Genomic DNA, 27737 nt, shown 5'->3' on the forward strand with positions numbered 1-27737 from the left:
GTTGGGAAAGCCGGGACGTGGCCCTGGCAGCGTTTTGGGAACGGTGACGGGGGCGATGGGCGTCTGCCAAGTGTCCACCTGGAGATACCGGAGCCCTTCCTCCCCCTCCTCCTCCTCCTCCCCAGGGAAGGTGTAATTACACCCTTCCTGCAGCTGAACACGCTCCCCGGCAGTGCAGCATCACACCCGGGGCACGGGGGGTGACGCCAAACCCCAAATCCCAGCCCCCCTCCCTCTGCATCACCTCCCCCCCCCCCCAAGCCCCTCACCGCTGCCCCTCCCCAGCCGGGCAGGAGGCAGTGGTGGGTCTTGGGGTCTCAGGGCTGTTGTTCCGCCCCCCCTCCATCACCCCAAAGGCAGCCACAGGCACCTCTTTGGCTCAGCAGGACTCCCAGTGCTGGCGGGGGGGGGTGTGTGGGGGGGTGTCAGTGCCCCCCCACCTGCCCCATGGTGGCTCTGGGGCTGCTGCAGCTGAGGGGTCCCAGCCCACCCTGGGGAGCAGCTTTGCTGCATCTCCCAAAAGTGGGGGGGGAGGAAGAGAGACAAGATTGGGGTGGGCATGGAGCCCCGAGCAGAGCCCACCCATCCTCCCCGGGGTAATTAACCCCACCTCACTTAGGGCAATTAGCAGGCAGCACCCAAAGGAGCATCCCCAGGAAGAGCCCGGGGAGCCACGTCCTGGCAGGCAGCACCCATGGGTGCCCGGGTTCCTCTGGCCGAACCGGGAAAGGGTCTCCCCCCCCCCACCCTGCACAGGAGCTGCTGTTGAATCCGAAGGGTGAGCTTGCACCCCAGCCCCCACGCCGCCCTCCCCGCCCCACGGCTGCCCCTCGCTTCCCACGCTGGGATGTGCCAACCCGGCCACCGCCTTCGCCCCCGGCCCCTTGCGCAACCAGGATCCCTGTAGGTGCCAGCCGGGAGGGGACAGGGACGCGGGGAGGGGGGGACAGGGACACCGCAGGGAGGGGGGGGTGGGTCGTAGAACATTTATTGAAAAGAGGAGGGAGGTGGCGGGACGATCCTTGGGAGGGGGTTTCGGATCCTGGGAGGGGCTCAGACCTGAAGCTGAATGGGTTGGGGTTGTTTGGTGTTTCCTTCCGATACAATATTCACAAATAAATACTGGGGGGACGTGGAGCAGGGTGGGGGGGAGAGTGAGCACGGCCCCGGGGCAGGGTGAGGGCCAGGGGCTGCGTTCAGGAAAAAAAAAAAAAAAAAAAAAAAAAATTCAAACTGAACCAAAAACAGTTAAAACCAACCCAAAGACCCAGGGAGGTGTCTGCGTTACCCCCCGCTGCGGCCCCGGCGCCTCTCCAAAAACCGGGTGCTTTGTCTTGCAGCGAGGGCGGCAGAAACGGGGCCAGAAAATGAGATTTTCCTGCCCCTAGAGAAACCCTGTGCTGGGTGGGGGGACGGACGAAAAAGCTGTGGTTTACCCCCAAAAAAGGGGGTTGCTCTGATGTAGCCCCTTGGGAAGATGCAACCCCCTCCCTGTGGCTGTGGGGTGAGCGGAGGGGACACAGGGTGGGTAATGGGGGCTGGGGGGGGACACACAGGGATGGGGGGGAGGCAAAAGGGCTGGGGGGGGGCGGTGGGAATGCTGATGTGGTGCCGGGGGTCAGCGGAGCGGGGGGGTCACTCCCGGATGTAGACCCTGGTGCAGACAACATCGTCGGCCATCATCGTCTGCAAGGAGGAGCAGGGGCACGGTTACGGCCATGGCCCCCACCCCACGGGTGTTTCCCAGCATGCAGTGGGGCAGAGAGCCCCCTCCCCCTAATTTTGCCCCCCCACCCCCACCCCACTCCAACCCTCACCAGGATGAGCTCCCCATCGTTGGTCATCTCCCTGGACCAGCCCGTCTTGGGTCCTTCGCCCTTCAGCAGCCGCTGCTCACACACCATCTTGTTCTCGCTCTCCCACTTGGCCAAACTCTGCAGAGGGGGGAGAGGGTGACACTGGGGACACACACACACACACTCCCCCCAAGAAGCCCCCCACGCACCCCCCCAATCCATCACCACCCACCGAGAGATGGATGGGGCCATTTGTCCCTGCGCGAGTGGCTGCTCAGGTTTGTCTGTCACCCGGGGGGGGGGGGGGTGGGGGGGTGTGCAGGGGGAGAGGGGCCGGCCCCCAGCTCGGGGGGGGGGGAAGCGCGTGGCCACGGGCGCGCAAACACGCGTGGGCACCCGCGCGAGCGCTCCCGCCCTCGTGCAAAAGGTGTGCACGCACACGCGCGATGGCTCCTGCCCTCCCGCAAAAACACGCGTGCCCACGCGCGAGCCAGCGTGCCTGCCCCACTCGCGTGGGGGGCGGTCTTCCCCCCCCCCCCCCCAACCTTGCAGGGCCGCCCGTCCACCGTCTGCTCCTCGAACTCCTCCCCGATCCTGAAGCTGATCTCGGTGGTGCGGACGGTGGTCGAGGTCTTGATGTAAAAGGTCTCCCCGTCCTGTTTGATCTCCACCGCCGGCTTCGAGGCCGCCGCCACCGCGATCTTCCTCAGCATCATGTTGACGCCTGGGGAAGGGGACGGCGGCGTCGAGCTTCCCCCCCCTTCCTCCCCCCCCCCCCCCCCCCAACAGCATCCCCCAGCACTGGGGGGGAGCCCCTTCCCTGCGGTGACCCGTAGCCAGAGAGGTTAAGTGGCCCTCGGGGCTGGCTGTGGTCCCCTCACCCCCCCCCGGGAGGGACGGGGCAGGGGGTGAACATGATGGGGGACACACACACACAGAGTGACCCCCCCCTTGTTTGGCAGTGCCACATCACAGGGGGAACCCCGAGCACTGCAGGCAGCTCGAGGCAACCCAGGAGGGGGATGTATGAGTGTGTGTCCCCCACGTCTCCTGCCACATCTGGGCCACATCTGGCTCTTGTTACCTGGTGGCGGGGGGGGGGGGGGGGGGGGCGATGCCGGGGCCAGCTCCGGATGCGCCCGGGGGAATGGATGAGTGTGACAGGGAGGGTGTGTGGGGGCCAGGGCTCCCCCCAGTACGGGGTGACGGTGGGGACAAGCTCAGCCGGGGAGGAGCAGCTCCACGCCGAGTGACCTGCGTGACCCCCCCCACGGTGTGTGTGAGTGTGTGCCCCCCCCCCCCCTGCAGCCCCCCGGTAACCACAGGGCAGCTGGGGCTTTGTCCCCGCTCCCGGAGGCGGCTCATCCATCACGTCCCCGAGCCCCCGCTGTCACCGGGGCCAGCCCAGCTCCCCGGGGAGCTGCTCTTTGGGGACATTGTTCCCGTGTCACCCTCCGGCAGCCAAAAGCTGCGGGTGGGCACCCGGCCAGGGAGAGGGATCGTGCCCCGGTCACCACCCCTTGCACCCCCAGAAAGGGGCTCCCCCCCCACCCCCCAGCGGCACAAAGACGGGGACAGGGACAGTCCCAGCCCCACAGCGGGGACACAGGTGGGATGCGGGTACTTGGGGGACAGGCACGTCCCTGTGGGGTATGGCCGGGGCGCTGGGGGCCCCCACAGCCACCCCAAAGTCCCTTCCCTCCCTCCGAGGCCTGACTCACGCCTGGGGGTGCCCAAAACCCGGCTGCTGGCAGATCTGCCCCCCCCGCCCATCATGCTCAGGGGGTGGGGGGGGGCCCCGAGGAGAAACAGCCCCTAAAGGGAGCAAAAGCTGGAGAAGGGGCACAATGCAACCAGACATGGGGTCTTGAGCAGATTCCCCGCCCCGCCCCCCCCCCCAAGCCCCTCCGCCCAGGGGGTCCGGAGGTATCGGCTTCCCCCCCAAAGCTGCTGAAAGGCCAGGGGGACTGGGGGGGGGTGGCAAAGGGCAGGAGCCCCCCGCTCGCGCCGTGGGAAAGGAAGAGCGGCTCGCTGCGGGCTGGCAGATTTATTTTCCTGCTGAGGTTTCTCTGAGCCAGTTTCACCGGCGGGGCTGGAGGGGGAGAGGGGGCGAGGGGGGGGGCGAGGGGAGTGAAATCCAAGAAAGTGATAATTATACTGAAATATTTGTTACGTATCCCCTAACCTGGAAAATATTCTGCTCCGGCAGCTCCCCGGCAGGCGGGGAGAGGGTCAGGCAGAGGGGAGCAGTGGGGGGGCTGGCTCCGGCCCTGCCCAAAGTCCCGGGGACCCCCACAGCCTGTGCCCCCCACTTTTCCCCCTTGCGATGGGTTCTGGCCCCATAATCCCACCTCCCCTGAACCCCACTCATGGGACACAGCACCGTGGTGGGAGGTGGAGGGGACCCGAAACGAGCCCTGTGGGGATGGGGCACCCCCGCGGCAAGGTCCCATCATCTGGGCTGTGGGTTTGGGGACACCGGCTGCACCCAGGGGTGTGGGTGCCTTTGGGGTGACGGGAGCGGGGTGCTGGGGGGAGGGAGCCCTCGGTGCGACGGGGACTGTGAGGGTGGCAGGAGTTTGGAGGTGCATGCGCTTGGAGAGGCCACCATGGTGGGGAAACTGAGGCAGGTTGGGGGGGGGGGGGGGCGACACGACACCCCTCGGGAGCAAGGCACGCTGCTCCCGCCCCGCCTCCCCGTGCCTCAGTTTCCCCACTGCGGAAGCAACACTTCGTGAAAAGGGGGGGAGCGGAGGGGGGGGTCCCCTCCAGCACACATGCTCTGGGCTCTGCGATCCGCTCCCCCCACCCCAAGCTGGAGGAAAGGTTTGGAGGGGAGATGGGGGGGCAGGACCCCCACCCCCTCCAGGCACCTCTGTCCCCCCCAAGCCAACCCCGAGGTGTGTGGGGGGGGGGACCCCGGGGCTGGGGCTCGCACTCACCCAGCGCTTTCAGCAGCTCCTCGAAGTTTTCCGAGCTCTTCATCTTCCAGTTCCCGGAGAAGTTGGGCATCGCGGCTACCGGGGAGCGGGGCCGGGTTGGGGGCGGCGGGGGGTGGAAACCAAAGCGGGAACCGAGCGGCACCGAGCGACCCGCCGCTACCTCCGCACCGGCACCGGCCCCGGCCCCGCCGCGCTCCCGTCCCGGCCCGTCCCGCCCGCGCCCGCCGTTTTATCGCCGGGCTGGTCCCACCCCCTCCGCCCCCGGCCCCGGCCCCGCTCCCGGGGGCTCTGCGCTCACCTGCGGGACACCCCCCCCCCCAACCACCTCCCCCCACCCCGCCCCAATTTGCCCCTGGGGGGTGCGGGCTGGAGGCACCCCCCCAGCCGCCTGCACCCCCTCTAAACTACACACATCCCCCCCCCCCCCGCGAGATGCCTGAGCCCCCCCCCAATCTGTCTGCACGCCCCACACCGCCTGCACCTGCACCCCCCACACTGTCTGCATCGCCCCTGAGCTGTCTGCACCCCTCCAACCTCCCTGCACCCCTCCGAGCTCCCTACACCCCCCTAAACCTGCCAGCAGCCCCCCAATCTCCTTGCATCCTCCTGAGCTCCCTACACCCCCATAAATCTGCTGGCACCCCCCCCCAATCTACCTGCATCCTCCTGAGCTCCCTACAACCCACTAAATCTGCCTGCACCCCCCAATCTCCCTGCACCCCACCTAAACCTGCCTGCACCCCTGCAATTTCCCTGCACCCCCCCAAATCTGCCTGCACCCCCCAATCTCCCTGCACTCCCCCTAAACCTGCCTGCACCCCCGCAATTTCCCTGCACCCCCCCAAATCTGCCTGCACCCCCCTGAGCTCCCTACACCCCCCTAAATCTGCCTGCACCCCCGCAATTTCCCTACCCCCCCCCCCAAATCTACCTGCATCCTCATGAGCTCCCTAGCCCCCCCCCCAAATCTCCCTGCACACCCCGCAGACCTGCCCTGCACCCCCAGAGCTGCCCGGCCCCGCGTCCACTCACACCCCAGCAGCAAACTGGGTGCTGGCTGGGCACCCCTGGGGCGTGCGCACGCCGGGAGGGAGACACCCCCGGAGCCCACGCGTGTGCATTCGGCACGCGTGTTTTTGCGCACACGCCCGCACGCCGTTTGCACACGCGTGTGCCCGCCGGTGCTCGTAAGCACACGCGGGCGGGCGATTTGCCTGGCCGTGCTTTCGCACACGCGTGTGGCATGCGGGCGCCTGCACACACACACACACACACGCATGTGTGTGCACGGCCAGGGAGCGGGGGGGGCTGCGTCACACCCCCCCCCACCCCCCCAGCTCTGTGACCTGCGTCAGGTTTGCTTTGGCTGCGGGCCTGGGGGAGAGCAAGAAGATGAAGTGCTAACGCTAGATTAAAGCCCTGATAAATTGGGCCCGGGGTAAAGCGCGATGAATTATTTTCTGGGGTTTCTCTCCTCCTCAACCAGCCGGAGGAAGGTGTCGCGTGGGGCAGGTTGTGCCGCGGTGCTGGCCCCGGCTGAAACCCAGCGGGTGAGCAAGAAATGGCGTTTCTGGTTCATCATCAGCTCTGAAATGGAAGGAGAAAGATTTCTGCTCCAGTTTGGGGTGGAAACGCCCCATTAGATCCACTGTCACCCCCGGCCACGTCCCCCCTCACCCCCAAAAATCTCCCGGCTGTGGTGCTGGTGAGCCAAGTTCTGGCTTGCAGCAAGTCTCTAATCCCCCGAAGAACAGGATTTATAACAAAGGGCTGACACAACCTTACCTACAGCGACGCCGATGCTCGACGGGATGCCAGAGGGGACAGGGATCTCTGCAACCCCCCCACCCTCCCCCCCAGCAGAGCCAGAGGGGTTTGGGGAGGGGGTGCAGGGGAAGGGTCACCCCAAGCCCTTCACCCCAGGGGCGTAGGAGCTGTGTACCCCCATCACGGAGTCACAGAAAGAGGCGATGCCACATGTTTGCTCCGAGTTTTTTTGGGAAAAAAAAAAAAAAAAAAAAAAAAAAAAAAAAAAGCCTCATTTTGCAGGGGAAGTGGGTGGAAGGGGGCTGGGGGGATTTGGCTGTACCCCACACCCTCGGGGCACCCCAATCCCCACGGGGACCCCCCCCTTGTTCTGGCAGGTTGGGGCTGCGCTGGCCACGGTGACCCGGCGGGGTTACGAACGCTGGTCCCGGCAGCCCCACATCTGGAAGGGATTCTGCCGGGAAGGGCGGATAAAACCTTCGCACCCCACCCTCCTCTCCCTCCTTCCCATCACGGGAAAGCCCCGGGGGGGGGGGGGGGGGGGGGGGGGGGGGGGGGATGGGGGGGGGTATGGTACCAAATAACACCCCCACACACACCCCGGGCAAGCCGGTGAACCCCGGGAGAAGCGGAGGCAGGCGAGGAGCAGCGTCGCGGTGCCCGGGCGGCAGCAGCTGGCTCGGCCTCTGGAAACAACTGGCACCGGCCGCCGCTGCCCCGCTCCCCCCTTCCCGACAAAAATCCTCCCAAACCACAGAAGTCCTGAGCGCTGGGCCCCCCCCACCCCCCCCACCCCCCCCCCAAGCCTGGGCACGGCTCCCTCCCCTGCTCAGCACCCCCATAGGTGCGTGCGTGTGTCCCCCCAAATGCTGTCACCGCTCCCAAGTCCCTCGTGGGGGAAGGGGATGTGGCTGCAATCGTGGCGTGGGGTTGAGTCGCCCTGCAAATCCATCCCAGCTGGCGGGGTGCAGCCCCCCCCTAATCCCCCCCCCCCCACCTCCTCCTCCTCCTCTCTGCCTTCCCCGGCCGCTGCGGAAATGAAACGCAGCTGGCCGGCGCGACCGTGCCCTGCCCCGGCCCAGCAGCCAGCCCGGACCCCCGGCTGTGGGGTGGGGAGGGACCCCACGCGCCCCACGGCCACCGCTGCGCCGGCGGCTGCCGCCACGACGGGTCCCCGGCCCCCGGCTCGTGGATGTGAAACCCCCCTCCGACCCCGAGCTGCAGCCAGCATCTGCCGACAAGCTGGGGCCCGGCCGCCTGCTTCTCATTTCCAAAGACATTTTAAAAAAAAAAAAAAAAAAAAAAAAAAAAAGAAATTTAACGACCGGCCATTTATAACCCAGCTCATAAAACTCCGCCCCCCCCAACCCCAATCGCTTTCAAACCCAGCCCAGACACAAAGGCTCCCGGCTTCTCCTCCCCGCTCTCACCTTCCTTTGGATTTTTGGGGTTCTAACAGCTTTCCCATCCCAGAATGTGCAACGCAGGACCCGGGTGCACACGCAGGCTCTGGGAGCAGGGGAGAGCTCTGGAAAGCTGCCCCCCCCCCCGGAAAAACCTGCAAAATCCCAGCCCATGGGGTGCTCAGGCATCTCCTCCCTGACACGCTGCAGGGGGAACCCAGATTTTAGTGCTTAAATTGCAAATAAAAGGGGAACGGCTGCCTGACTGTGGGGGATTCGGGGGTGTCGTACCCCCCCCCCCCCCCCCCAAAAAACTCCCCCCTCAGTTTCCGCTGCTGGGAGCCGAGCGCAGCCACGTAAACACACCGAAAGCCTGGAAAATGTGACGTGCGCCGGGGGGGGGGGAAGCTGGGGACCGCTGGGGCCGCATCCAGCCCAAGCGCGGGATGGAGGGAGGGAGGGATCCCCCATGGTGGCCCTTGTCACTGTCACCGCTCCGGGCCCCAGCGGTGACGAAGAGGAGCCGCGTGCGTGGGGCTGGTCAGCAGTTTGGGCAGGGAGCAGCCGGCTCCCCGCGGTTTAACCATAAAAAAGGGGTGAACTACGGGGAGGGGGGGGGATCCCCACAAGCCCTGGGCAGGGGGAAGGAGCTGGCGCTCGTACCTGGCGTGAAGAGGAGGGGGAGGAAGGGTCAGCGGGAGGCAGATGGTGGCAGGCGATGGGTGAGGCCTGACAGCAGCCCCCCCCCCCCCCCCCCCCCCCCAGGGGCCTGCAAAGCCTGGCGCCAGCTCAGCAGCGTCAGCCCCCTCCGAGTCCCCCGGGAGCTCAGCCCCAGGCGCTGCCTGCAGCCCCTGCTCCCCAGCGACACCCCAGCCCCCCCCCCTCCCAGCTCTCCCCCTCTGGGCCCAGTTCAGAGGTCAGCCTCAGCGAGGTGGGGAGGGGGGGGGAATAAAAAAAAAAAAAAAAAAACGCTTGGATTTCAAACAACGAGAAGGGGAATCTGATGCGGAGCCGAGGGCCGACCCCAGGGCCTGGAGCTCCACTCCATCCCCACCCCCACCCCCCCCTCCAAGGAAGGGCTCGTTAATCACTTCTTTTTAATTGGGGTTTTTGTACATCAACATTTCAGTTCAAAGCAGCCCCCTCCCTCCACCCCCACCCCCCTCCCCTGCCCCGGGGGCAGCCTGAGAACTCTGGGGCACGTTCAAGAGTTCAGGGAACAAACGCCCGATCAGCAAGCGGGGTGACACCGGTTCCCCGTGCCCGGGCTCGCCCCAGCCCCCGCCCTTGCAGCAGCACTTACACAATGAGGAAGGTGGCACCTAAATCATTGGGGGGGGGGGGCAGGAAAAACAGCTCCGAAATCCGAGTGGGGACTTTCCGGCAGGATCTGCATCCCGCCCGCTGGGTGCTGCCCACTCCCACGCCGCAGCCCGGAGCCCTTTGGCTGTTCCTGCCCTTGTCAGAGGTAGTTTTGGAAGGAGTGGGAGGGGAAGGAGCACACACACACCGCCCCCCCCGCCTCAAGCACCGATTTCCCCCCCCCCCGCTTTGGGGGCCTGGGCCTGTATTTGAGGCGAGTGCAGCCGGCAGAGCCCCACTGCTGCATGCGGCCCCACTCTGGCTCGGGGTGTTATCGGCGCCTCTGGGGGCGTGGGATCAGAGACAGACCCCCCCCTTCTTGCTCCCCCCAAGTCAGGAAGGCACAGGTTGGTCCCAGCTCTCCCCCCCGTCCCCCCCCCCGTTCCTGGGGGAAGGTGGAAGGAAACAGCAGCGGTGTAAGAAGGCACATCGGGAGGCATGGGGCCGAGGGACAGTCACGCCTGGCTCCACGCTCCCACTGTCTGTCTGTCTCTGCTACCTTGCCCAGACGGACGGACGGAGCAGCCCCTCGGCCCTCGCTGCTCCTCCCCGCGGGCTCAGGGTCCCTTTTGGGGTGCAGGACTGGGCTGTGGGGCCGTCACTCCTTCTCGGGGTTCAGCATCAGGTGTTGCTCCCACTCCACCTCTACCACTTTGTAGAGCTCCATGGTGGCTCGGGCGTCCTCTACCGAGGAGTGGCCGCTCTTCCCGACCTGTCAGGGACAGAGACAGGGGGTGGACACAGCCTGAGCCACTGCTGTGACACCGCTTGAGCAGAAAAAAATCCCCCCCTCTGATGCTGCGGGGATCCCTCCTCCCGTGGGCTGGCTTCCAGGGAAGGGGAAACTGAGGCACGGGGGTTGCCTTGCTCCCCAGGACTGGCAGCAGCGGCCGAACTCAGGGCGCCCCGGTCTCAGGGCAGTGTGTGAAACCTGAATCTTTCCCCCCCGGGGACGGATCTCCCCGCCTCGACACCCCAGTGCAGCAGAAGGATCCCCACGCCACTCCCCAGCTCGTGGCGAGGAGCAGGGGGAGCCCCTGGCTGAGGTGGCAGCTTCGCAGCGGCACCCTGTGGCGGCTGCTGAGATCAGGGAGGAAGAGGAGAAGGAGGAGGAAGAGGAGGCAGCCGAGCTACCTGGATGTCCTTGTGCAGCAGCTCCTTGGTGAGGCGCTTCAGTGAGATGGCGACGTGCTCGGGGAACCCGCCCTTACGGTTCAGCAAAGGGATTTTGGACGTGTCCCGGGTGAGCGCTTTGGGGTGGAAGTACTTGAGCGCCTTGAAATCGTTGCAGATGGCGTGGCCGACCACGATCTTCCCGGCGAGGATGCGCAGGATCTGAGGAGGGAAGATGAAGAGGGAGGACGGTTCACGGTCGGTTTCCACCCCTGCTCGCGCCCCGGGGATGCGAAAACGTGGGATTGAACAGGAGCGGCAGCAGCATGGGGAGGTTTTCCCTCTGCTGCAAAGGCCAGGTGGGGACACGGGCAACGCTCGCCCACGCCGAGTCCCCCCACAGCCTGACAAACCCCCCCGAAATTAAAAATGCAGCCCCCCCCCCTCCAGGCGCACGGGCGAGGGGCTCACCTCCCGCTGCGCTTTTCCGAAGGGGACGGCGTTCACCAGGTGCTGCCGTCGGATGCCGCTCCAGCGGGTGCGATAGTCGACGACGGGGGCGGTGGGACGGACGTACTGGTCGTACAGGACGTCTCCCCCCTCGCTGACGATGCTGCAGCGGGCCAGGGCGCTGGTGCGGCCGCCGGGCCCGGTGCCCACCATTTCACAGTCGATGGCCACCAGTTTGCGGGGCCGGGTGGGGTGGCTGGGGGCTCTTTGTTCGCCCTGAGCCGCTCGCCGCGGTTTGGCGGGGACCTCCGGTGCCTTGGAACCGGCCGAGCCGCCGCCGCCGCGCTGCTGGGGGGGGGAGGCGGGCCCGTTCGCTTCGTGCCCCGGGTTGAGCCGGATGCAAACCGGGCTCTCCGCGCCGCCGCCCCTCGCCGCCGCCTTCCTCCGCCCCCCCCTCTTGCCCGGTTTTTTCCGGGAGCCCCCCCCGGGCGGCGGAGCCACCGGCAGCTGCTTCGGCTTAAGCGCGCCCCGCCGCTCCAGCGCCCGCCGCCGCCGCACGAACCGCTCGTGCTTTGGGTTCCCGCTCCGCGCCCGCCCGCGCCGCCCGGGGGGGGCCAAATCCAGGTTGAGGATCAAGTCGCCCATGGCCGGGACCGGGACCGGGACCGGGACCGGGACCGGGACCGGGACCGGGACCGGGACCGGGACCCCTTTCCCCCCACCCCCCCACCGCCCGGTGCTGCTGCAACGCCCCGGAAGCGGAAATTGCCCCGGCGTGGAGCGGCGGGCGCCGATGACGCAATACGCCGGCGGCGCCTTAGGGTGGTGACGCGATAAACCAGCGACGCGGGCACCACCCCCCCGCCCTTCTCCTCTCGCGCGCATGCGCGTTGGCGGGAAGGCGGCGGGGCCGGGCGGTGAGTGGGGCCGCTCTGGCCCGCCGGCGGGGCGGCTCTATGGCCCGGGGAGCGGGGGGGGGACGCTGACGTTGCGGGTGACGTCGAGGGCCCGTGGCGCGGCTCGGCGGCGGGCCGCGGGAGCGGCCTGGTGACGTCATGACCGCACGGGGCGCCATGCTGGGTGATGCCGTGGCCCCGTGACGTCGTGGCCGTGGGAGGGCAAATTGCCTCCTTGGGTGATATCATGGCTGCTGGGCGTGCCTCGGTGGGTGATGTCACGGCCAGGTGACGTCATGGGTGTGGGAGGGGCAATCACATCCTTGGGTGATGTCACTGCCTGGTGACGTCATGGCCGTGGGAGGCCAAATTGCATCCCTGGGTGATGCCATGGCTGCTGGGCGTGTCTTACTGGGTGATGTCACGGCCAGGTGATGTCATGGGTGTGGGAGGGGCAATCACATCCTTGGGTGATGTCACTGCCTGGTGACGTCATGGCTCCAGAGAGACGTTATGGCCTGAGGATGCGACAGCCCTGGGAGGTCACAGCCAGAGGAAGGGGGTGTGTGCGCGCACGCGCGCGCGTGTGTGTGTGTGTGACATTCAGAGGTGACATCACAACCCCAGGGGACTCAACCCTGTGCTGACGTCACAGGGCTGACGTCACACCCCCCGCCCCGCCCTCCTCCGCCATGGCGGCCGCCCCCCGCCCGGCCCTGCAGCAGGAGCGGCAGCGAGCGGCCGACATCATCCGCCTGCTGACGCTCTACCGGCCCCTGCTCGACGCCTACGTCATCGTGAGTGGCCCCCGCGCGTGTCCCCCCCCCGCCCCGACCCCCCCAATCCCCCCTGACACCCCCCCCCCCCACCTCTGCCCCCCAGGATTTCTTCGCCGAGGGTTTGTGGGCGCAGCTCCCCCCGCCCTGGCAGGCCGCCCTGGCCACCGCCGCCCCCCCGCAGCTGGCCGGGCTCCTGGGGGGCCGGGGGGGGGCCCCGGGGGCTACTTGGCCCCTCTCCCTCCTGGCCTTCGCCGCCGCCGCCCGGGCCCTCGCCTTCCCCCGGGGGCAGCCGGGGGGGGCCCCGCGCCCCCCCTGCCACAGCGCCCGCCTGCACCCCCTGCTCCGCCGCCACGTCAAGCCCAAAAAGCAGCACGAGATCCGGCGCCTGGGGAAGGTGGGTGCCCCCGCCCTGCGACAACCCCGAACCCCCCCAAACCCCTCCGACCCCTGAACCCCCCCAGCTCCTTCAAACCCGCCCTGAACCCCTCAAACCTTCCTATCCCCCCAAACCGCCCCCCACCCCTTGAACTCCCCCTGCCCCTCCAAACCCCCCCAGCCTCTCCAACCCCCCCTCAAACCCCCCAAACCCCTCCAGACCCCCCCCCGACTTCCCCATTCCCCTCAAATCCCCCCAAGCCCCCCCAGCCCCCAAATCCCCCCAGCCTCTCCAACCCCCCTTCAAACCCCCCAAACCCCTCCAGACCCGCCCCCCCCGACTTCCCCATTCCCCTCAAATCCCCCCAAGCCCCCCCAGCCTCTCCAACCCCCCTTCAAACCCCCCAAACCCCTCCAGACCCGCCCCCCCCGACTTCCCCATTCCCCTCAAATCCCCCCAAGCCCCCCCAGTCCCCAAATCCCCCCAGCCCCTCCGAACCCCCCTAATATCCCCAGCTCCTCCAAATCCCCCTAAATCCCCCCGGCCCCCTGAGCCTCCCCAAACCCCACCCCCACCCCCTCAAACCGCCCCCCACCCCTTGAACTCCCCCTGCCCCTCCAAACCCCCCCAAATCCCCCCAGCCTCTCCAACCCCCCTTCAAACCCCCCAAACCCCTCCAGACCCGCCCCCCCCCGACTTCCCCATTCCCCTCAAATCCCCCCAAGCCCCCCCAGCCCCTCCGAACCCCCCTGATATCCCCAGCTCCTCCAAACCCTCCTAAATCCCCCCGGCCCCCTGAGCCTCCCCAAACACCCCCCCCACCCCCCCAAAACCCTCAAGACCAACCCCAACCCCCAGAACCCTCTTTGACCCCCCCAGCCCCCCCCAACCCCTCCTCAGCCCCCCTCAACCCCCACAAATCCCCCCCCAATCTCCCCACAGCTGCTGCAGCGGCTGAGCCAGGCCACCGGCTGCGACCACGTGGTGGACGTCGGAGCGGGGCAGGTAGGAACTGGGGGGTGATGGGGGGGGGTCCTGGAGGGGGGGGGGTGGGAAATGTGTGTGTGTCCCCCCAGCTGAGCACCTGTGTGTCGTGTCCCCCCCCCCCCCAGGGCCACCTCTCACGCTTCCTGGCCTTCGGCCTCGGTTTATCAGTCACGGCGCTGGAGGGTGACGGCCGCCTGGCCAGCGCGGCGGAGCGCTTCGACCAGGAGCTGCTACGGCAGCTGGGTAAAACGGGGGCCCCCCCGGAAAACGAGGGGCCCCCCCGGCTCTGCCAGAACCGCCCCCGCTGCCCCCCCCCAGCTCCTCTCACCCCCCGGTGCCCGCGCCATGTAGCCGGCCGCTTGGACCCCAAGATTCCTTGGGGGGAGTTCCTGCTGCCCCCCGATCCCCCGGGACCGGGACCCGCTGCCCGGAATCCTTTGGGGGGTCCGGGGGGGTGCGAGGGGGGGTCCCGGCTGCTGGTGACGGGGCTGCACGCCTGCGGGGACCTCAGCCCAGCCCTCCTGCGCCTCTTCGCCCGCAGCCCGGCCGTGGCCGCCGTCGCTTCGGTAGCCTGCTGCCACATGAAACTGTCCACCCAACCCCGGGGTGAGCCCCTGGGCTACCCGCTGAGCGCTTGGGTAGCCGGATTACCTGGCCACCAACTTTCTTACCGGGCTCGGGAAGGTGCCTGTCACGCCTTGGAGGAATACGCGGGGCGGCTGGCGGGGGAGAGCGGCTGCTTGCGCACCCACTGCTACCGCGCCGTCCTCGAGACCCTCATCCGAGCCGCCGACCCCGGCAAGAAGCGCCTGGGGGTGCAGACGGTGAAGAAAGCGCACGCCCTCAGCTTCCCCCAGTGAGTTTGGGGTGGGACACCCCTTTTTGTGGGGGGGTGCGCGTGTGTGTGTCCCCCCCCCCCCTTTTTCCCCTTTTAACGTGACACGTTACCCCGCAGGTACGCCCGCCTGGGGCTGCCCCGCGTGGGGCTGGACCCGGCCGCCGTCCCGTTGGACTCGGAAGCCGTGGTGGCCATGTTGGAGCAGCAGCACAAAGTGGTGGCTTTTTTCAGCCTGACCCTGCTGCTGGCCCCGCTGGTGGAGACCCTCATCCTCCTCGACCGCCTGCTCTACCTGCGGGAGCAAGGTGGGTGCCGCCGCGGGGTTGGGGGGGGGGGCACGGTGGGTGCTCTCAGTACCGACCCCCCCCCCCCCCCCCCCACTTCTTTTCCCAGCAGGTTTCCAGTGCGCCCTCGTTCCCCTCTTCGACCCCCAGTTCTCCCCCCGCAACCTGGTGCTGGTGGCCGCGCGGACCCCGCTGGGCACGGTGCTGTCGGGCCTGGATGAGGACAGCAGCGAGGATGAGGAGAAGGGGGTGACGGAGCCCCCCGGAGAGGGGCAGAGCCCCCCAGCTCCCGCTGCCGGGCGCAAACCACAATAAAACCGGGATTTGAACAACCCAGGGCTTGGTGGGAGTCGGGGGGCTGCCAAAAGCACCAACGCGCTGCCAGCGGGGAAAAAAATCAAGGGGTGTTTTTATTGTAAACCCCGACGCTGGGGTGGGTCCTGGTTCCCCCCCCGTCCCCCACCAGTTAATACCAGTAGGATTTCTTGGCCCTGCGCGTCTCCACGATCCCCATGGCGTCCATGATCTCCTCCTCGAAAGTCTTCAGGGACGGCAGGTACGTCTTGTCCAGCGCATCCTCCACCGTCGTGTCCTTGGGGCCATCTGCGTGCAGCCGAAGGGATGGCGCTGAGCCCCTCAGGGGTGGGGGACACCACCCCCCCCCCCCCCCCCATTCCAGCAGCCCACCCCCCCTCAATGTCCCCACTCACCGATCCACTGCTCGGGGACGATGCCGTCCCTGCGCTGCTTCAGGGGCAGGGGGATGATCCGGCCGCTGCGCAGGGAGACGCGGACCCGCTCGCCTTCCTCCGTGTATCGCCATTCCACCTCCGTCGGCTTCCTGCCGGCAGAAAACGTTTGAGAAGGAGTGGGGGACACACACACACACACACACAACACGGGACGGGACAGGACTCATTGAGGTGGGGGGGCTCACAGCAGGGTCCCCCAAAACTATTACCGGTCCTCAGGGTCAACCAGGGAAATCTGGTTGAGCAGCAGCGGCGCCTCGCTGGCGATGTAGGTCCCGGTGTACTTGGCGGTTCGGTTGATGTAGCGGTAGTGCTGGGATGGGATGGGGGGGTTATTGACACCCTGTATGTGTGTGTCCCCACCCCCCCGCCCTCACCTCAACGCCCCAGCAGCCCCCTCACCGTGTTCAGCCCTTCCACCACCACCCAGTTGCGGGCTCGCACGACCTGGGTCACCATCCCCTGCTTCCCCGCATCCTTCCCGGTGAGGAGCTGGACCTGCGGCAAAAAGAGGGGGGTGAAGGGGAGCGCCCCCCCCCTCCCCCCCACCCTTCCATCCTTGGCGGGGGGGTGGGGTGGGGTGTGAGAAGAGGGGGGCCACACGCTCACCGTGTCACCCTGAAACACTTTCCAGTCCTCCTCGGCGATGGGCTCGACGAAGACCTTGCGGCGGCGCAGCCCCGGGGGGTTGCGGCGCTGGGCGTTGGCGGTGTCGGGGGGCCACGTGCCGTGCCGGTAACCGGGGGGCAGCTGCTGGCACCCCGCGCGCAGCAGGGCCGAGAGGCGCATGGTGCTGGGGGGAGTGGGGGGGTCATGGAGGGGGGGGGGGCCCCCTGCGCCCCTCGGGGTACCCCCTCCCCGCTGCTCCTCAAGGTGATGTGCTTCTGAAGGGGGGGGGGGGGGAATGACACCCAGGTGCCCTTCAGAGCCCCCCCCCACCCCGCAAAGGAGACCCCGACAGAGCCACCCCCCCACCCCCCCCGAGGGACTCAGGCACCCGGCAGTGACTTCCCTCCCCCCCCCCCCCAACTCTTCAAAGGGGACCCAGGAATCCGGCAGAGCCCCCCCCACCATCAAAAGGGACCCTGGCAGGGTCTCTGAGGGACACAGGGAGCCGGCAGAGCCCCCTCCCCTCCTCAAAGGGACCCAGACGTCCCACAAGGCCCCCCCCTCCCCGCAAAGGGCACCCAGGAATTTAGCAGAGCGCCCCCCCCCCGCCATCAAAGGGGACCCTGACAAGAGCCCCCCCACTCCTCACTGGGGACCCCAGCACCCGACAGAGCCCCCCCCCCCCACCAAAGGGACTCAGGCACCCGGCAGCCCCCCCCAGAGTGCACCCAGGAACTCGGCAGAACCCCCCCACTTTCCAGCCCCCCCCCCCCCCCGCTCACCTTCGCCTCGCCCGCGCCTACAGACCCGGGGGGGGGGGGGGGGGGGCGGGAAAGCGCGGCGCACGGCATGCCGGGAGCTGTAGTCCGCGCCCCCGCCCCCTGGCGCGGTGCATCCTGGGAGCGGCCGCGCACGGGTTAAGCCGCCCCGCACGCCGCGGGGCACGCCGGGAGTTGTAGTCCCCGCCACCCCCACACCCCCCGCAGGCCCGGGGCGTGGGGCCGAGCTGTAGGGAGGCCCCCGACCCCCCCCCACCCCCCTCCCTGGGCTCGGCCCTGCACCTCCCCACGCGGGACCGGGGTGGGGGGAAGCGCCCCCCCCCCCGGGAGCCCGGCCCCGGGGAAGCTGGGAGTTGTAGTTCGGCGGCGGGGCTGGCGCACGGCCAGGGCTCCATTTTCTGCCGCGGGAGCCGCCGGCCGCCCCCGGGGCTGATCCCGGGGGGGGCGAAGCTCCATCACCAGCCCGGGCACAGCCGAGCCCCTTCCGAAGCAGCCCCTCACCTCCCTGCTTTGATTTTCTACTTTATTAAACATCTCCCCTCTTAAAACCACCCCCCCCACACACACCCCCTTTCCCTCTTTCCAACAATTCTCTCCCCAGGAAAAGTCCCAGTTTGCTCCAATCCCTTCCTGCATTTTCTTCTGGTCCCCCCTTCAGCACCAAAAAACCCCAAGCCAAAACTGCCAGGGGATGCCAGAGCCCCTCTCCAGCAGCAGCCCCCCCCCCCCACTGCGGGGTCAGCGCACCCCAAAACCGCTAGCACGGCGGGAAGGGGCCGACCCCCCCCCCCCCCCCGGGGGCACGAAGACGCTGGTGGAAGCGCTTTAAAAAGGCATGAATCGCTTTTATTTCAAATCAACTGATCAGCCCCCTAGAAATCACTAATACAAAGCATGCGCCCCGCGACGGCGGGGCCGGGAGATGCGGGTCGGTTCAGGGGTTCGTGTTACCGGGTTTCTCTTCATTTCTCTTTTTTTTTTTTTTTCTTTTATTTTTCTTTTTTTTTTTTTTTTTTTTATTTGTGTGTGTGTGTGTGTTTTTTTGTTTTGTTTTGTTTAAATTCCATTTTCGGTTTGTTTCTCTTGTCCGGAGCTGCGGACGCGACGAGCCGACGAGGGTCAGCACCCGGGGAGCCCAGCGGGGATGGGGCAGGCGGGAAGATCAGCTCGCCGGGGAGACCGCTACAGGCTGCGGGAGCCAAAAAGAGACCCAGGCACTCGGTCACAGACCCCACAGCACCAAGACCCCCCCCCTTTTCCACGTTACCGGGGACATTCCCCCATGCCCAGGCCGGGCAAGGGAGGAGCCCAGCTGTTGGGGATGGGGGTCACCACACCACCCTCACCTCTCCTTATGGTCTCTGACCTCCTCCGCGCCCGCTTTCTCCTTGCTCTCCTGCTTGGCTTCGTTGGCGTCCAGCACGCCGGCGGCGTCGCTGTTCTTCTCCTTTTCCCCCTCGGCCAGGTTGGGTTTCGGCTCCTCCTTGGGGGCCTCTTCATTGTCTACTTTCTTCTCCCCTTCCTGCCCCTCCACCTCCTTGGTGCGTTTGGGGGAATCCTGGGCGGGGGGAGCTCGGCTCAGCCCAGCCCCGGACCCCCCCCGCCTCACCCGCATCCCCGTTACCCCCCTTACCTCCAAAGCATCTTCTGCTTTCCTCTTGATCCCGGCTTTCTCATTCTTCTCCTTGGACTGCTCATCGATCACCAATTTCCCCTCCTCGTCGCTGCTGCCCTCCGCGTTGCCCTTCTTCTCCCCGTCGCCCTCGGGCTCCCGCTCCGGCTCGGCGTCCTCAGGGCAGGTCTTCTTCTGGGTGGGCTGGAGGGGACACGGGGGACTCACAGAGGGGGACCCGGGAGGTGGGGACGGGGCTGGAAGGAGGCAACCGGAGGGGGACACAAGGCACCAGGACCTTCCCCCCCAGGCTCATGACCCACCTGGTAGCCGGAGGCTTTGACGGTGGGGTTGTTCTCAATCTCCCACAAACCTTCGCTGAACCCTTTCCGTTTGTTGGGTTTCCCGAACTTCTCCTTGCATTCTTCATAAGGGAAGAGGTCTTTGGGCCCCAGGAATGCCCTGCTCGGAGGGAGGGGGGGGGAAGCAGTGAGGGATGGCAGCTGAGGGGGGACACACACACACGTCTCACCTCTCCCCAAAACCCCTGGGGCCATCGGGATCCAGCAGTGCCCCCCTCGTCCCCGTCTCTCGCGCGCACCGGGGCCCCACTCACGTTTCGTGGGTCCCAAAGAAGAAGACTTGGTATTTATTGGAGGAAGATTTTACTGCAGCTTCCGGCATCTCGTCAATCTGTGCGACACAAAGGACGGGGTGAGAATCGGGGATGGCAGAGCCCCGGCTCCCCCCGACACCGGGATGTCACCCACCGGCTGGGACATGGGTGTCCCGCACGCCGCATCCGACTGACTGACAGAGCCCAGGGAGAGAGGAAAACATTATTCCTTGGGAATTCACCCACTGGTGGGCAAGAACAGCGGTTAATAAAACGAGGGGCTGCGCCCACCAGTGCTGGGGCAGCGGGGGCTCCCCTTCTGCCACCCCGAAGGGAAGGCCGAGGAGCGGCCGCCATAAGCTCTTGTCTAGACTGGCTCAGACATATTTAGCTCAGCAAATTTGCGCGAGAGGCGGGCCGGTGGTGCCGGTGAAGCCAGAGGCATCGCCTCCAGCCCGGGGGTCGGGGCGTGGGGATGTTGGGGGGGAAAAGACAAGAGGCGTCGGGGTGCCGGGTGATGCCGTCCTGCTGTTGGGACACCCCTCCTTCCCTAGCAAAAAAACGGGGTGACCGGCCGCGGGGCCGGCACGGCAAAGACCACGGGGGTCCACGAGCAACCGGCACGGACCCCGCTGGCAGGTGCTGTTTCACCGAGCGTGAATATTCCCGAGGCGCCAAGCGGGAATAGAGCGAAAGCGACTCCGGCTGCTTTTTATAGCGTCTAAAAATAACACACACCCCCCCGGCTCCAGCCAGCGCGAGGAGCGCAGCCATAAATTCCCCGAGAAAGCCTCAAAGGGAGGTGGAAGGAGCCGAGGGAGGATGCGGGCGGGGGTCTCGAGGTGGATGCCAGCACGTCACCGGGCAGAAAGGTGCCAGCGCTGACAGCCGGGGTGCTGGGTCCCGTTCCCAGCGCACTGCTGACTCACGGCACGACCTTTGCTAAGTCACTGCCACCCCCCCAGCTCGCCGAGCCTCAGTTTCCCCAGCCAGCCAGCCCAGCATGGAGCTGGGGTGCCAGCAAGCAGTGCTGCCACTGTTTTTTGTTGTGGTTTTTTTTTTTTTTTTTCCCCCCCTTCCTCCCAGCATGTCACCGACCCATCTCAAATGCGATGCTCAACGGCTGACCTGGCCAAGGGTTTCTCCCAGTTTCATTCCCAGAGCTGGGAATACCATGCAGCTTCATTCCCCGGCATCCAGGAACTAACGCATGCCGTTGTGCCGGGGGGTAACTGGGTGCGATGGGATGCCGGCAAGGGGCTCCCACAGAGGTACTGGGACACGGTGGGCACTCGGTGTGATGTGCTGTGCACGGTCCCCACTCCTGGAGGGCTGGACCGGGGTGGGATGTGCCTCTGTGCCATCCCCGCTGCCCAGATGTGGTTCAGGGGCACATCCAGCCGCCCTCCTGCACCCACCTTTCCGGATCCAGGGGGGTTTGGGATCGGTGACGTGCCTCCACCCAACCTCCCAGGGCTCCTGGCACCTCCGTCCTGCCCCAAAGCCCCCCCACTTCCCTCCCCATCCAGCACCCCCAAATGCACACCCCCCCCCCCCAGCTGGTTTTAAACCCCCCTTTCACAAGGTGGCACACACTGGGGACAGGGACTGTTGCCCTGTGGTCCCCAAGCCCACCACACCAGGAACCGTCCTTGGCCAAGGTCGTGGCACAGCTGAGGGATGGGCAGCGGTGGGAAAGTTCCCGTCTTCCCCCACGGCCGATCCCACACAGCACCCGGGATCCGCCACCCAGCCCGTCCCCCGAGCACCAGCCCCTTATCTGCCCCTTCTCCACCCAAACCTCCGTCCCCGGAGGAAAGGACGCGGCATCTCTATCTGTAGGGGCAGGCGGGGTGTGGGGAGACACGGGGTGGTGGGTGATACCCCAGTGGGGACACCGATAGGCAGGCGCTGGGGGTGGGAGCCCTTCTGAAAACCCTGGTGGGGGGAGGGCTCAAAGCACTGCCATCTGGTTGTCCAGCGTCTGTTTGTCCATCCCTGGTGCTCACTGGAAAGGTGGCAATAGAAGGGGGGGGGGTGGGTGGTGTTAAAGGGCTGTGGTGCCGGGTTAAAGTACACGTGTGCCTGTCGCCATGTCCCCCCCCCCCACCCCATGCCACCAGCTCCATCAACAGCTGGTGACAGGGTGTCACCAGCCCGTCCTTCCTTGGGGACCTGTAGACCACAGGGCTGGGGGGGGGGGTCTGAAAACAAGAGACAGGCCCCCCAGGAGGGAAAGCTCTGGAGCGTGGCAGGGGAGGGCCAGGCACGTACCCCGGTGTGGACTCTGCCCCCAACCTCTGCACTTGACCTTTGCAACCCGTCCTCGGAGCACGAGCGAGGCTGGGAGCAGCTCACCCTGCACCAGCCCCACGGGACCCCCAACAGCACCGGGGTGCCGGGAGCAACCCACCCCCTGCCTCAGTTTCCCCACCCAGGCTGGCAATCAGGAGTTGGAATGAATGGAATTAATTCACACGGGTCACACACGGCGGAAAAAAACCACGGGGCTGGGGGCCTGGGGCATCCCTGAGCCCCACAGCCACGAGCCCACCCAGGGCTGTCCCCAGCCCCAAGGGACAGCGCCGTGGCCTTGGTGGCCTTCTCCCAGGAGGGAAGGTGCCACTGGGCAAGTGCCAGCGAGGGCGCGGGCAGCGGGGATACGGCGAGGGGAAAAGGATGAATTTGTGTGCGGGGAGGCACACACCCACCCTGGGAGATGGCGCCTCCTCTCCCTGCTTTCGTGCCTCAGTTTCCCCTCTATTCTACTGCTGCCCCTCTTGGGGAGGGGTTTCCAGAGGACAGGGCTGAGCTGCTGGTGTTGGGGGACGGTGCCAGGCACCGTCTCCCTGGGGGAACTGTGAGCAAGAGGAAAACCTCCTCCCCCCCCTCCCCACCTCCCCGCAGTGCCTCTGGTTCTTCCCCCTCCATTTCTTCCCTCGCCGTTTCTTTCTGCTCCAGCCACACCTGGTCGGAAACAAATATCCCAGCGAACGCCACGCGCGGCCGGGTAACGTTTCATCACAGCACCTGATTAGTCACGGGCAAACCCTGCCTGCTTCACCCCAGCCCGTGACGGGATTCGTCACTGGAGGGAGGGCAAAAGCCGGGGGGGGGGGGGGAAGGGGGGCTCGGCCCCCTCTGCAAAGCAGCACCCCAAAACCTCTCTGTTCAACCCAGCATCCCCCTCCCCGGGATGGGGAGGGCAGCCTGCCCCCATCTCCCGCTGCTTTTGGAGGGGGGAGAAACCTGCTCCCCCCAGGGCCCCGAAACGTTCCTGCCATGATGGTGGCGGTGAAACCGGCCGCGGGGAGCCGAGCACGGCGTGAAACCCGAGCGGGCCCGGCCCCGCGCAGCGTACGCAGGCGCTAATTTGGTCTCCGGGAGCTCAGCCTGGTACGAGGCCGCGTGAACCCCGACCTGGCTTCACCCCCCTACCCCCCCCCCAGCCCCAGAGCAATGGGGTGCAAGGGGGGGAGGGGGTGGGGAAAAACCCATCAAAGGGGTTTTTTTTGGGGGGGAACCAGGGCCAAACCCCACCGGGGTGGGATGGGTAAAGGAAGACGGAGCAGTGGGGCTGTGTCGGGGGGCGGGGGTCAGGGGAGCATCGCTGCCCCCCGAAAAGGGAAGCGGTGGTGGAAGCAGGCGCCAGGCTCCCAGGGATCCCTCTGGCTCCTCCTTGCAAAGCCGCTTTCAAATGCGCGTTGGGAGGCCAGTGCCAAATCCCAACGCCTCCCCACCCCCCTCCCCGGCCTCCCCGCCAGAACCCTACAAACCAAACAAAAGTTATTCAAACCCGAGGAGGGGAAGGAGGAGGGGATGGGGGGGGGGGGGATCCTCGGCCTTTAAAGCCCGCTGCGGCGCGATTCCTCCCCGTTTTGGTTTAATTTGGGGTTTGCAGGCGGCCCAGCTCCCTTTGCAGCAAAGCTGCTCGGCGAGGAGGGGGGGGGCGGTGAGGAGGGAGCTGGGGTGGTGGTGGTGGGGGGGAAACACTCCAAGGAAATTTTAAACTGCATCATCAACCTCTTAAAAATAACCAGCGACGTATTCTGTAGCCAAAGCTTCCCCCCCCCCTCCGGGGAAGGATCAGGCCCTGATGGCTCTCGGTGAGGGCGGCCGAGGTGCTTTATCCTTGGGGGCGAACTGGGTTCATGGTACTGAACCCCCCCCCCCAGATGCTCAGGGACCCCCCGTATCTGCAGAGCACCCAGGACCACTGCTCTGGTGTGAGTGAGCCGGGTGGAGGCGGCGGGTCCAGCACCCCCCCCTCGACACCCCCCCCCTTCCCTGCGTGTGTCGTCCCGTCCCCCGTGTCCCCCCCCCCCCCCCCCCCGTCCTAAGTCCTCAGCAATTATATTGATTTTTCAAAGCCAAACGCCCGGCAAGCGCTGGCACCTATTTGGCACCCAGTGAGAGGTAAGGCCACGCGGAGCTGCGGGGGGGGGACACGGACCCACACACACGCTCGAGGACCCACTGGTGAAGCCAGGATGGGTGTGGGGGGGTTTGGCTTGGCTAAGTCCCCCCCCAAATCATCGGTGAAGCGGAGCAGCAAGTCCACGGAGCGGGAGGGATGTGCCGCCCCCCCCCCCCCCACGCCCCGTGGGGGAGTCCCGATGGGGCTGGGCGGGGTAGACACCCATGATGCAGCCCCACGCGGGAAGGGGACACCCCCACACACACTGGGCGATGCCGGTGGTGTGTGTGTGGGGGGGGGGGGGATCATCCCGGGGAGGAGGCGGGGGCTGCGCCAGCCTCGTGCTCCGGTGCAGGATGCGGCCCAGGTCACGGCTTCATCCCTTTTCCCCGTGGGTGGTGGTGGGGGTTTGTCCTGCCCCCCCGTGGGTCCTGCGGCGGGGACCGGAACGAGCAGGAGCAACGCAGAGAGGGGGGGGGGGGGGGGGCGGCGCTCCCTACTCCCACGCGGTGGCAAAAGCCACGCGGTCCCCCCACCCGTGACCCCCCCACACACACCTGTCTCCTTCCTCCCCCCGCCACGGAGGGAAATGAATAAATAGCACAAAAGGGGGTCGGGACGTTGTTTCCAATACATTAATTCCCCCTCAAAAAAAAAAAAAAAAAAAAACAAAAAAAAAACCCCAACCAAACCAAAATAACCAGAAAGCGCTTTCCCAGCCGCCCCCCCCCCCACCCCACGCCGCGAACGAATAACCCCCAACTTTTCCACCGCGGGGAGCGGGGCCCGGCCTTACATAAGGTGCCGGTAAAGTTGGATCCGGACGAAAACCGGCGTCGTTCCCCCCCCTCCCCGCCCGGGACACCGGCTGCAGCGTGCGGCCGCCCGCGTTATGCAACGGGGAGCACCGCGGGGGTGAGGGCGGGGGGGGGGGGAATTGGGGGGGGGTCCCATCGCCTGCACCACCACCCCCCCCCCCTCGCCCCGTTCCTTCCCCCGTTCCTTACCCGGGCAGGCCAGTGCGGGTAACCCTTCATCTTGGCAAAGACCAGGTCCCCGCATTTGTATTCCTTCTGCCGGTTGGACCGGGACATCTTTGCTGGCGGCTCCTCCCGGGACCGGAGGGGGGGGGGGGGGGGGGGGGGGGGGCGGGGGGGGGAAGATAGGGGAGAGGGGAAAGAAGGGAAGAGGGGGGGGTTAAGGTTGAAGTTTAGAAGGCAAACCCCAGCGAGGCAGCGATTAGCAAAAAAAAAAAAAAATATATATATATATAGAAAATAATTAAAAAAAAATTAAAAAAAAAAAAGGGGGGGGGGCTGGGGGGGGGGAAGGAGGGGAACCAGCGGGTTCTCCTGCCCCCCAGCGCGGCGGGCCCGGCGCTGAGCCCGGGGCGGGGGGCGGCGGCGGCCCCGGCCCGCGGTGCTAGGAGCGGCGCGGCGCGGCGGCGGTGGGTCCGTGCCCCATGCGGTTGTTTGTGTTTGAAATTCAATTGCTCCCTCCCTCCGCCACCTCCCCCCCTCCCCCCCCCCCCCCCTCCTCCTCCTCTTTCTCTTCCTCCTCCTCCTCCTCCCGGTGGATGAGCTCGGAGGCTCGGCAGCGCTTGCCTTGCGCACCCACCCACACCCACGGGTGAGCGGGGAGAGGAGGGATCCCCGGGCGGGTTGGGCTTGCTGCGAAATACCCGGCTGGAGGGAAGCGGCCACGCTTGTGGTGCAAAAAATTTAAAAAAACAAAAAAAACAAACAAACAAAAAAAAAAAAAAAAAAAAAAAAAAAAACAAAACACCCCCCGAAAAAACCCAACACCCCCCCCCCAAAAAAAAACCCACCAAAACCCCAATTAATAATAATAATAATAATAATAATTTATCCAGCTGCAGGTGGCTTGGGCGGGCTGGGGATGCCTCCAGTTTTGGTGAATAATTGTGGATGAATCCAGTTTTGGTGAATAATTGTAGATGAATAAACGTGGATGGATCCAGTTTTGGTGAAAAAATGTGGATGAATCCAGTTTTGGTGAATAATTTGGGATAAGAAGGAATAGGGACACAGCGTGACACTGCCACCCTGGCGTGACTTCAGAGGGAGATGGAGTGGTTTGGTATAAACCCAGTGTAGCTACATCCCCAAAAATCCCCATCCCAGCTGCAGCTGAGTACATTGTAGGAGAGGGAGAGCAGCCTTTAAAAAATAAAAAGAAAATAAACAATCGGGAGCATTTTGTGCCCCAGCAGCGCGCTGCCTTGGGTGCACTCCCCCCTTCACCTAAAGCAGAACAGGCAAAGCATTTTTCTTCAGAAATACCCCATTCTGCAGGGCCCGGGCCAGAGGTACTGGGATTACTCACAGCGCACGAAATGAAGCACGTAGGAAAATGTTTGCGTGCCTGGAGAGGAGGCTCGGGCCGCCTGGCCAGGCTTGACGTGGGGGTGACTAAGTCACCAGATGAGTAAATCTACTAAAGGCATCTGGGCTTCAGACTAAAACCACAACAGGGTGTAGGCCTGGCCCAACCAAACACCTGTGATTAAATTAAGCACAGATTAAGCTGTTTGCAAGACTAGAACCCTGACCTGGCAGCTGGGATTCCTGGGCTGGACTCTTTTCCTTCCATCCTGCCTGTGCTTTCCTTGGCTTAATTTCTCCTAATGAGCCGCAAAGTAACACAAATAAATAACCAGAGGGGTCACAGCTGAAAACAGGACTCTGTTGCACAGGGGTGAGAGCCAGGCCTGAGGAATCTCTAGCTTAAACAGAAAAGGTGAACAAAGGGTGAGAGAAACAAAGATTTCTCCCTCTTCCACGCAGCAAGAGCAGGACCTTGTTTAAACTTAGTCCCTTCTATCTCTGACAGAGTTATTGTTGATTTTTCTCTGCAGAGGATGAGGCCTGCCTCACACTGAAGTTCTGGGCAGCGTAACCTGCTTGCTCTGTGCTTTTTGGGGAAGGAATGAAAAAAAAAAAAAAAATGCTGAGGAGATCCCACCACATCCCCAGGATTTCAGCCCAAGGGGTGCTTTGCTGGCGACCTGATCTAAAAAAAATCCCCATCTCTGTCACACCATGTCTGTTCTCCAATTTGGTTTCCAGTCGATTTGGAGAGCGGGTGGGCAGACCTATAAAAGAAAGGGGCTTAAACACCTCCATGATGCCCTTTGAGGTTCAGGCCCCCTCAACAAAGACTTCACTCTACAAGTCACCGCAGACACGTGCAAGACACAGCCAAAGGCTCGCTCTTTCTGGTGGACAGGGAACCCCAGGAAAGGGGTTTCTGCACTGCCAGAAAGAAAAACTGACAGAGACAGGACCTTCTGTGAGCCCACCTGGCCCCGTGGCCGCAGGAACAGCCACCTCCTCCTCAGCATCCTTGTGCCAGTATTGCTCAGCTTCGCTCTTACAGGTCTAAAATGTGTGAAGAGCAGGGGAAAAAAACGTACCTGTAAGCATCACAGCTACTGAAAAACCACACTCACCTTTCCCTCTCGCTCCCAGAGGCTTCAAGGCCTATTCTTAATACAGTATTTTTAGTATTTTTCAGTCCTTCAGAACAGGATAGGATGGGTGGGGCTGGGCCTGTTAGTTGGGTATCACACCATTCGAAATGATGGAGCTTGCATCACAGGATACGCTCCTCATCGAGCTTGATTTTGCTTTAATTATTTATGCTAGTACTTCGCTGCAGCTTGGCAAATGACTTCCATGTGGGCTTTGCCTTGGGGACCCAAACTGAGCACCCAGCTCTCCTCTTATTAAGGCCAGAACAGAGCAGAAGGAGGTCAGAGTCAAACCTAAAGTCGAGTGAAGCGCTGAAGGAATAAACCGGCTGCGAGGGAGCCCCAGCTGTGACAAAACTCCAGCAAAGACTTCCACAGAGACCGACAACACTGCCTAGGCCAAGCTTTTGCCTTAAAATTAAGCAGGCGGAGGGGCACTAGCTGCCCACCCCCGCCGTCGCTCTGT

The 27737-nt window shown here is 65.2% G+C and overlaps 5 protein-coding genes across 12 annotated transcripts; 1 reads left to right on the forward strand and 4 right to left on the reverse strand.

Moving 5' to 3' along the window:
* Positions 1-972: 972 nt before the first annotated feature.
* On the reverse strand, positions 973-4931 carry CRABP2 (cellular retinoic acid binding protein 2). The gene is made up of 4 exons (XM_042785079.1): positions 4739-4931; positions 2342-2520; positions 1818-1934; positions 973-1686 (listed from the first exon to the last, which is right to left on the reverse strand). Exons 1-4 carry the CDS (start codon positions 4806-4808, stop codon positions 1636-1638), a joined length of 417 nt encoding a protein of 138 aa, XP_042641013.1. The 5' UTR covers positions 4809-4931; the 3' UTR covers positions 973-1635.
* Positions 4932-8988: 4057 nt separating this feature from the next.
* Positions 8989-11570, reverse strand: ISG20L2 (interferon stimulated exonuclease gene 20 like 2). Its single transcript, XM_042785057.1, has 3 exons — positions 10855-11570; positions 10405-10605; positions 8989-9982 (listed from the first exon to the last, which is right to left on the reverse strand). The coding sequence occupies exons 1-3, from the start codon at positions 11476-11478 to the stop codon at positions 9869-9871; spliced, it is 939 nt and encodes a 312-aa protein (XP_042640991.1). The 5' UTR covers positions 11479-11570; the 3' UTR covers positions 8989-9868.
* A 112-nt stretch (positions 11571-11682) lies between these two features.
* Positions 11683-15325, forward strand: METTL25B (methyltransferase like 25B). Of its 6 annotated transcripts, none has more exons than XM_042785011.1 (7): positions 11683-11750; positions 12385-12526; positions 12612-12902; positions 13827-13889; positions 13997-14727; positions 14827-15014; positions 15103-15325. In XM_042785011.1, exons 2-7 carry the CDS (start codon positions 12422-12424, stop codon positions 15306-15308), a joined length of 1584 nt encoding a protein of 527 aa, XP_042640945.1. In that variant the 5' UTR covers positions 11683-11750; positions 12385-12421; the 3' UTR covers positions 15309-15325. The 6 variants fall into 6 exon arrangements, with proteins under 6 accessions (XP_042640945.1, XP_042640943.1, XP_042640944.1 ...); XM_042785009.1 differs by having other exon boundaries at positions 11711-11750; positions 12357-12526; XM_042785010.1 differs by lacking the exon at positions 11683-11750 and adding an exon at positions 11788-11997 and having other exon boundaries at positions 12357-12526.
* Positions 15326-15379: 54 nt separating this feature from the next.
* On the reverse strand, positions 15380-17192 carry MRPL24 (mitochondrial ribosomal protein L24). Its single transcript, XM_042785076.1, has 6 exons — positions 17137-17192; positions 16355-16538; positions 16148-16243; positions 15955-16058; positions 15704-15834; positions 15380-15596 (listed from the first exon to the last, which is right to left on the reverse strand). Exons 2-6 carry the CDS (start codon positions 16532-16534, stop codon positions 15460-15462), a joined length of 648 nt encoding a protein of 215 aa, XP_042641010.1. The 5' UTR covers positions 16535-16538; positions 17137-17192; the 3' UTR covers positions 15380-15459.
* Positions 17193-17957: 765 nt separating this feature from the next.
* HDGF (heparin binding growth factor) lies at positions 17958-25336 on the reverse strand. Of its 3 annotated transcripts, none has more exons than XM_042785075.1 (6): positions 24786-25101; positions 19362-19438; positions 19069-19207; positions 18767-18949; positions 18500-18691; positions 17958-18322 (listed from the first exon to the last, which is right to left on the reverse strand). In XM_042785075.1, the coding sequence occupies exons 1-6, from the start codon at positions 24870-24872 to the stop codon at positions 18296-18298; spliced, it is 705 nt and encodes a 234-aa protein (XP_042641009.1). In that variant the 5' UTR covers positions 24873-25101; the 3' UTR covers positions 17958-18295. The 3 variants fall into 3 exon arrangements, with proteins under 3 accessions (XP_042641009.1, XP_032843685.2, XP_042641008.1); XM_032987794.2 differs by having other exon boundaries at positions 18480-18691; positions 24786-25095; XM_042785074.1 differs by having other exon boundaries at positions 18480-18949; positions 24786-25336.
* Positions 25337-27737: the final 2401 nt, after the last annotated feature.

The sequence above is a fragment of the Tyto alba genome, unplaced genomic scaffold, assembly GCF_018691265.1.
Source record: "Tyto alba isolate M040663 unplaced genomic scaffold, T.alba_DEE_v4.0 Super-Scaffold_8, whole genome shotgun sequence".
Lineage (NCBI taxonomy): Eukaryota > Metazoa > Chordata > Aves > Strigiformes > Tytonidae > Tyto > Tyto alba.

Coding starts and splice junctions, on each gene's coding strand:
- CRABP2 (XM_042785079.1), bottom strand. CDS start 4,808: ATGCCCAACTTCTCCGGGAACTGGAAGATGAAGAGCTCGGAAAACTTC. Junction 2,521..4,738: donor GGAGCTGCTGAAAGCGCTGG/GTGAGTGCGAGC, acceptor CCCCTTCCCCAG/GCGTCAACATGATGCTGAGG. Junction 1,935..2,341: donor TGGACGGGCGGCCCTGCAAG/GTTGGGGGGGGG, acceptor CCCCCTCTGCAG/AGTTTGGCCAAGTGGGAGAG.
- ISG20L2 (XM_042785057.1), bottom strand. CDS start 11,478: ATGGGCGACTTGATCCTCAACCTGGATTTGGCCCCCCCCGGGCGGCGC. Junction 10,606..10,854: donor TCGGAAAAGCGCAGCGGGAG/GTGAGCCCCTCG, acceptor TTCCCTCCTCAG/ATCCTGCGCATCCTCGCCGG. Junction 9,983..10,404: donor TGCTGCACAAGGACATCCAG/GTAGCTCGGCTG, acceptor TGTCCCTGACAG/GTCGGGAAGAGCGGCCACTC.
- METTL25B (XM_042785011.1), top strand. CDS start 12,422: ATGGCGGCCGCCCCCCGCCCGGCCCTGCAGCAGGAGCGGCAGCGAGCG. Junction 12,527..12,611: donor TGCTCGACGCCTACGTCATC/GTGAGTGGCCCC, acceptor TCTGCCCCCCAG/GATTTCTTCGCCGAGGGTTT. Junction 15,015..15,102: donor GCTCTACCTGCGGGAGCAAG/GTGGGTGCCGCC, acceptor TTCTTTTCCCAG/CAGGTTTCCAGTGCGCCCTC.
- MRPL24 (XM_042785076.1), bottom strand. CDS start 16,534: ATGCGCCTCTCGGCCCTGCTGCGCGCGGGGTGCCAGCAGCTGCCCCCC. Junction 16,244..16,354: donor AAGTGTTTCAGGGTGACACG/GTGAGCGTGTGG, acceptor TTTTTGCCGCAG/GTCCAGCTCCTCACCGGGAA. Junction 15,597..15,703: donor CGTCCCCGAGCAGTGGATCG/GTGAGTGGGGAC, acceptor GGCTGCACGCAG/ATGGCCCCAAGGACACGACG.
- HDGF (XM_042785074.1), bottom strand. CDS start 24,872: ATGTCCCGGTCCAACCGGCAGAAGGAATACAAATGCGGGGACCTGGTC. Junction 19,208..19,361: donor TTCTTTGGGACCCACGAAAC/GTGAGTGGGGCC, acceptor CCCTCCGAGCAG/GGCATTCCTGGGGCCCAAAG. Junction 18,950..19,068: donor TCAAAGCCTCCGGCTACCAG/GTGGGTCATGAG, acceptor TGTCCCCTCCAG/CCCACCCAGAAGAAGACCTG.